The following is a 6854-nucleotide window of genomic DNA, read 5'->3' as shown; positions in this document are numbered from 1 at the left end:
ATAAAAAGTAGTAAGCACAGGAGTCGGGCAGTAAGTAGCACAGCGGGTTAAGTGCAGGTGGCGCAAAGCACAAGGACTGGAGGAAAGATCCTAGTTCACGTCCCTCCCTCCCCCGGGCTCCCCACCTGCAGGGGAGTCGCTTCACAGGCGGTAAAGCAGGTCTGCAGGTGTAATAACTATAACAATAAAACAACAAGGCCAACAAAAGGGCATAAATAAATATAAAAAAAAAGTAGCAAACAGGAACAGGCAGTGATGAGGCTTGGAAGCAAGCAACCACCAAGTGACTCGGGGAGGGCAAGTCACCTGTGGCAGGTGGCACACTCAGGGGGGCTCCAAAGGAAAGCATCCACAGGCCTCCGAGACCCACTTCCACCCTGCGGGAGCTCCTGGGCAGACAGAACAGGACTACAGGGTACCCTGCGGTCTCAGACCAAGCAGGCCAGCAGAGCCCCAGGCTGGTTGGGTAAGAGCTGTCGCAGAGGGGCTCTGGCGGTAGCGCGGTGGGTTAAGTGCCTGTGGCGCAAAGCACAAGGACCAGCGGAAGGACGCTCCCGGTTCCAGCCCCAGGCTCCCCACCTGCAGGGGAGTCACTTCACAGGCAGTGAAGCAGGTCTGCAGGTGTCTGTCTTTCTCTCCCCCTCTCTGTCTTCCCCTCCTCTCTCCATTTCTCTCTGTCCTATCCAACAACAACATCAATAACAACAATAACAATAACCACAACAATGGTAAAACAACCAGGATAACAAAAGGGGAAAAATGGCCTCCAGAAGCAGTGGATTCGTGGTGCAGGCACCAAGCCCTGACAATAACCCTGCTGGAGTGTGAGTAATATCTGGAGGGCCTGGATCTCAGCTCAGCCACTGTTTCCAGGGTGAGTGCCCTGAACCCCAGCTTCCATGGCTCCTAGCAGCCTCCCTGTGCCTGCCCCATGAGCCTCAGGCCCCAGCCCACACTGTTGCTGGGCTTTGCCCCACACAGAGGCAGTGGGCCCCAGAGAGCTTGTCTGTGGGGCAGTTATCCTGTCAGCCTGGGCCCTCTTGCCACACATCCTTTGTTGGAGAAGCTGGTGCGACTGCCCTCCATCCACACATCAAAGGATGGGGTGCCGAGAGGCGGGGCCCTATCCCTCTGGGCCAGCCCTTCCTGTCGCCAGTGCCCAGCAGCTGCGGCTGGCACTTGACCTTCTGGAGACCAGGCCCCCTCGGTGGTCCACTCCCTGGGGTGGCTGATGGGCTCCTGCTGCGGGGAGGGTCTGCAGGGAGCCGGCCCTGGGTGTATGTGTATGTTATCTGATGCTTCTGAGGGGACCGGCAGATCAGGTTCGACTCACCATTCCTCACAGCTTATCTCCTTTTTGCAGATAAGGCTCGGGAGGGGGGAGGTTTAGCCACAGTCCAGTAGAGCTGAGAAGCTGACTCCAGAGCCTGGGGGGTCAGGAGGAGGGGTGGAGGCGGGTCGTAGCACTTCTCCGCTGAGAGCTGAGCAGGGTCTGCCATGTGGCAGGCTGGTGTCACAAGACAAAGTGACTCCCCTCCCCCCACCCCCTGCAGAGTGGGACCTGCTGGAAGCCAGCCTACTAAGTGCCGGCTGGGCTCTGTCTGCCAAGGACTGACACCTCCCCACACACACCCAGCCCAGGTCATGGAGGGGAAAGAAGCCCCTTGGGCAGCAAGAGACTTGGGGGCACTGCCTCCATGCCCGCTCAGCACAGCCCCAGTCTTGGAACGGGTGTCCATTGTCTACACTGCCGGGTCACCCAAGGGCCTGCAGGAGATTGTCAGCAGGGGTTCAGTCCCAGGGAGACTGACGTGGATCCCCAGGAAGGCGTGGGATGACCATCACTGGTGACAGCCCCTCTCCCCTTCTGCTTGGGCCAGCAAGCCCAAGGCCCTTGCTCCAGTGGCCTCTCCCTTCTCCCAGGTGCCTTCAGGCAGGGACAGCAGCCTTGCCTGGAAAAACAGGCAGCACTCTGGCACACACAGTGGGTCCTGTGCTCCCACGCTGTGCCCCCTCCCGGCCTGCAGGAGCACCTCCTGAGGGGAGCTGGGAGCACAGGCCGTCAGATTCCAAGTTCCTCAGCTCCCACTGCTGCTGGGGAAGCAGCAGGCCAGTCCTCCCTTGGGCTCCACCCATGCCTCACCCATGGCCATAAGTGACCCAGCTGGCCAGGCAGGCCTCCGTGCCTATGATGACAAACGCTTGGGGAACCTGAGCCATTGCTGAGGTTAGAATGCAGGTGCAGAGACCCTGCAGTGCAGACCCTAGGTCTTCTTGGAAAGGAAAGAGCACTGGATGGGGGAGCCCAGGGTCTGACATTCATTCCTAGGAAGACCAAGGGAAAGCCTTCTCGTCCTGTTGCCTCAGCTGTAAGACCCACTGCTCCCAAATGCAGCTGGGACCTGAGTTCACAGGCCACTCCCAGGGCAGGGCCTGGGTCAGGCCACTCAGCAGCTGGCAGCCTGGGTAGGGAGGCTCTACGGTGGGCCAGCAGAGGTGGCACCCCCCTTCAGTTCTGAGGGTGCTTTCCTCCTTTGCCCACCGTTACCCTACAAGCCAAGGCCGGACTACATGTGTGCCCAAGCCAGTGGTGCCCCACCCCCTTCTCGCTGCCAACTTGGTGGGGTTCTCCCATGTCCCCAGCTATGCCTGCGGCCCCCTAAGCTGAAAGCAGAAGCCCTACTCGCAGACAGTGAGAGGGGACACCTCACTCATGTCCTAAGTCAGCTCCTTTCCGAGATGGCCAACTTGAGAGAGAGGAACTTCAGAGACTGAACGGACCTGCTATCAGGTGACGCCAGGGCACGGGGTCAGGTGGGAGGCGCCACGTGGCTGAGAGTTCAGGGCCTGAGCACTTGGCTGCCTGTGCCAACCTGCAGTGAATACTGACAAACTGGCAAGAGAGGACCCCCACCTCTCCACCCTGCAGTAGGCCTAGTTTCAGGGAGAGAAGGAGGAGGTTGGCCTGCCCCTCCCCAGCAGTAATAAACACCAGGGTTAGTACAAGAAAAACAGACCAAGTCAAGTAAGAGATTTTTTTTTGTATGGTTCACTTTTTTTTTGTACAAAATAAGAATACAGGCTCCTTGAAAGAAAGTAATGAAACTCATTAAGTAGGACTATGACTAGCCCACACATCTCTGTTTCTAACTATTTTTGCACAATAAAAATAGAAAAGAAAAAAAAAGAATACATGCTCCTGGCCAGCTGTGACTTAGGCAGCAGAGGCTGGGGCCTGGCCTCACTGCTGCCTGGCCCGCTCCCCACTCCCCTCCGACTCCCAATTCTCCTTTGTGGTCCAGCACCCAGGTCTTCCTGTAGCCCAGGCTGGGCAGAGGGTGTTCTAGGGGCGTTCAGGAGAGGAGGGCACTGCCCTAGTCGCCACACCAGCCAGGGCTTCCTGTGTCTGCCAGTGTCTGCGCCCGACACCCCTTCCATGAAAGGTGGCGCTGGGGAGAGGGGTCATCCGAGGCTCCAGATCCACTGGGCACCCCTTAACCAGGAGCTGCCGTGGGCGCCCGGCACTGTCCTCTCCTGCTGCAGAGGGGCGGCTGAGGTGGTCAGTAGAAGAGTCCTAGGTGGGTCTCTTCCAGGTCTTCTGGCCAAAGTTGGGGGCCACCACTGAGCTGCAGGCCTGAGCTCTGGGGGGGGCTGTGGTCACCGAGCGGGAAGGCAGGGCCGGGGCCCTGGTCTCCTGAGCTGAGGAGCACCCCGGCACTGGGGGCCCAGCACGTCCACTGGGGCTGGGCCTCGAGTCTCTGGCAGGCAGGCCTGGGCAGCAAGGGTGGCGTTTGTGGCGACAGACAGGACTCTGGGGACATGGAGACTCCCTGCGAGAGAGCAAGAGCAGCAGCTGAGCAGGGTTCAATGTGGGCGCTCACAAAACCCATGGGACCGTGCTGGGAGGGCAGGGGGAGAGCTGGGCAGGGAGAGAGCTGGGCAGGGGGAGAGCTGGGGGGGGAGAGAGCTGGGCAGGGAGAGAGAGCTGGGCAGGGGGAGAGCTGGGCAGGGGGAGAGAGCTGGGCAGGGGGAGAGCTGGGCAGGGAGAGAGAGCTGGGCAGGGGGAGAGCTGGGCAGGGAGAGAGAGCTGGGCAGGGGGAGAGCTGGGCAGGGAGAGAGCTGGGCAGGGGGAGAGCTGGGCAGGGGGAGAGAGCTGGGCAGGGAGAGAGCTGGGCAGGGAGAGGAGCTGGAGAGGGAGAGAGCTGGGGAGGGAGAGAGAGCTGGGCAGGGGGAGAGAGCTGGGCAGGGGGAGAGCTGGGCAGGGAGAGAGCTGGGCAGGGAGAGAGAGCTGGGCAGGGGGAGAGAGCTGGGCAGGGAGAGGAGCTGGAGAGGGAGAGAGCTGGGGAGGGGGAGAGAGCTGGGCAGGGGGAGAGAGCTGGGCAGGGGGAGAGCTGGGCAGGGGGGGAGGGCTGGGCAGGGGGAGAGAGCTGGGCAGGGAGAGAGAGCTGGGCAGGGAGAGAGAGCTGGGCAGGGGGAGAGAGCTGGGCAGGGGGAGAGCTGGGCAGGGAGAGAGCTGGGCAGGGAGAGAGCAGGGCAGGGAGAGAGAGCTGGGCAGGGGGAGAGAGCTGGGCAGGGGGAGAGCTGGGCAGGGAGAGAGAGCTGGGCAGGGGGAGAGAGCTGGGCAGGGGGAGAGCTGGGCAGGGAGAGAGCTGGGCAGGGAGAGAGCTGGGCAGGGAGAGAGCTGGGCAGGGAGAGAGAGCTGGGCAGGGGGAGAGCTGGGCAGGGAGAGAGAGCTGGGCAGGGGGAGAGCTGGGCAGGGGGAGAGCTGGGCAGGGAGAGAGCTGGGCAGGGGGAGAGCTGGGCAGGGGAGAGAGCTGGGCAGGGAGGGAGAGCTGGGCAGGGGAGAGAGCTGGGCAGGGAGAGAGAGCTGGGGAGGGAGAGAGCTGGGCAGGGAGAGAGCTGGGCAGGGGGAGAGAGCTGGGCAGGGGGAGAGAGCTGGGCAGGGGGAGAGCTGGGCAGGGGGAGAGCTGGGCCGGGGGAGAGCTGGGCCGGGGGAGAGCTGGGCAGGGGGAGAGCTGGGCCGGGGGAGAGCTGGGCAGGGGGAGAGCTGGGCAGGGAGAGAGAGCTGGGCCGGGGGAGAGCTGGGCCGGGGGAGAGCTGGGCAGGGGGAGAGCTGGGCAGGGGGAGAGCTGCAGCAGAACCTTCCTTCCTGCCGTCTGTGCAGGGGGACCGGCGGCTGGATGCAGGTTTGAGCCCCGAGCAGGGCGGAGCACGTGTAGGGCCGGCCAGGCTCCCCTTCTCTCCCTCCTCTGGCTCCTTCCTTCCTTCCTTCTTTCCTTCTTTCCCTCCTTCCGGCTCCCCTCCCCATCTCCCTTCCCTCCTTCCTGAGCCAGCAGGGCCCTTTCCGTCCGCCCCTGGCCCCCGGCTGCAGATGCCCCGCAGGGCTGGGCAGACAAGCCCATGGCTCTGAGGCCCCGGGTTCGATCCCCAGCACCACCTTAGGCCAGAGCTGAGCCGCGCTCTGGTGGGGAGGGTGGGGGGAGAAAGAAAGAAAAGAGGGAGAGAGAGAGAGAGAGCTTGGAGAGGGAGAGAGGGAGAGAGGGAGAGGGAGAGAGAGCTTGGAGAGGGAGAGAGGGAGAGAGAGCTGGGAGAGAGAGGGAGAGGGACCCCCGCGGCCGGCAGCCTGCGCCCTACCTGGTACAGCGCCGTCAGCTCGGGGGGCGCGGGCGGCGGCGTCCAGGGAGGGGTCTGCGCCCCGGGGCCGGGGCCGGGGCCGGGGTCGGGGCCGGGGCGGGCGGGCGGCGGCGGCGTCCAGGGCACCACCTGGCTCCGGGTTCCTGGGGAGGCCCGCGGCCCGGGGCCGTACGGGGGCGTCGCCCAGGGACCCGCGTCGGGGACCCGGCGCCCCCGACTCTCGGCGCGCGGCGACCCCCAGGCGGCGGGGGCGGCGGGGGCGGCGGGGGCGGCGGCGGGGCAGAGCGGACAGCCCCGCGAGAGGCGCCGGCACCGGCGTTGCAGGCCGTCGTCGCCCAGCCCCAGCACGGCCGACAGGTGGCCGATGTAGCGGATGGCCAGGCGCAGCGTCTCGATCTTGGTCAGGCTCTGGCCGGCCGGCGCCACCGACGGCGGCAGGAAGCGGCGCAGCTCGTGCAGCGCGCGGGCCAGGGTGCGCATGCGCAGCTTCTCGCGCTCGCTCGCGCTCTGCCGCTGTCCGGCCGTCGGGGCTGCGCGCGCTCGGGGCGGCGGGGCGGCGGGGCCGGCGGGGCCGGCGGGGGGCGGCGGCGGCGGCCGGGCGGCGTCGCAGGGCCACGAGCCCGAGGAGCCGGAGGACGAGGCGGGCGACGTGGAGTCGGGGGAGCCCGCCGGCCCGGCCCAGCCCCAGCCGTGCGGGAGGAGCCAGGGGTCGGGGCCCGGGAGGCGCGGGAGGCCGGGCGGCGGCGGCGAGCGGGCCATGGCGGCGGCGGCGGCGGCGGCGGCGGCGGCGCTTTTATCCCCGAGCGGCCGAGGTGCGAGCGGCTCCCCGCCGGGCCGCGAGGTGTGAGAGGAGCCGGGGTCGGCGGCCTGGGAACCGCGCGCATTTGCCGAGGTGCCGATTCTGCCTCCTGGGCAGCTGCGGGCGGCCGCCACGTCCGGGGGGGGGGGGGGAGAAGGAGAAAGGAAGAGAGGGAGAAGGAGGGAGCGGGAGAGAGAGAAGGAGAGAGACAGAGAGGAGAGGGAAGGAGAAAGAGAGAGAGGGAGGGAGAGAGAGAAAGAGAGAGGAGAGACAGAGAGAAGGAGAGAGTAGGAGAGAGGAGAGGGAAGGAGGGAGGGAGAGAGAAGGAGAAAGGAAAAGAGAGGAGGGAGCGGGAGAGAGAGGAGAGAGACAGAGAGGAGAGGGAAGGAGAAAGAGAGAGAGGGAGGGAGAGAGAGAAGGA

The 6854-nt window shown here is 65.1% G+C and overlaps 1 protein-coding gene across 1 annotated transcript; it reads right to left on the bottom strand.

Annotated features, from left to right (window-relative positions):
• Nucleotides 1–3049: 3049 nt before the first annotated feature.
• Nucleotides 3050–6578, bottom strand: MESP2 (mesoderm posterior bHLH transcription factor 2). The gene is made up of 2 exons (XM_060179614.1): nt 5635–6578; nt 3050–3830 (listed from the first exon to the last, which is right to left on the bottom strand). Exons 1-2 carry the CDS (start codon nt 6391–6393, stop codon nt 3561–3563), a joined length of 1029 nt encoding a protein of 342 aa, XP_060035597.1. The 5' UTR covers nt 6394–6578; the 3' UTR covers nt 3050–3560.
• Between the last annotated feature and the right edge of the window lie 276 nt (nt 6579–6854).

This window comes from Erinaceus europaeus, chromosome 20 (genome assembly GCF_950295315.1).
Source record: "Erinaceus europaeus chromosome 20, mEriEur2.1, whole genome shotgun sequence".
NCBI classification, from domain to species: Eukaryota; Metazoa; Chordata; class Mammalia; order Eulipotyphla; family Erinaceidae; genus Erinaceus; species Erinaceus europaeus.
This window is presented reverse-complemented; position numbering and strand designations above follow the sequence as displayed.

Coding starts and splice junctions, on each gene's coding strand:
- MESP2 (XM_060179614.1), bottom strand. CDS start 6,393: ATGGCCCGCTCGCCGCCGCCGCCCGGCCTCCCGCGCCTCCCGGGCCCC. Junction 3,831..5,634: donor AGCTGACGGCGCTGTACCAG/GTAGGGCGCAGG, acceptor GCTCTCTCGCAG/GGAGTCTCCATGTCCCCAGA.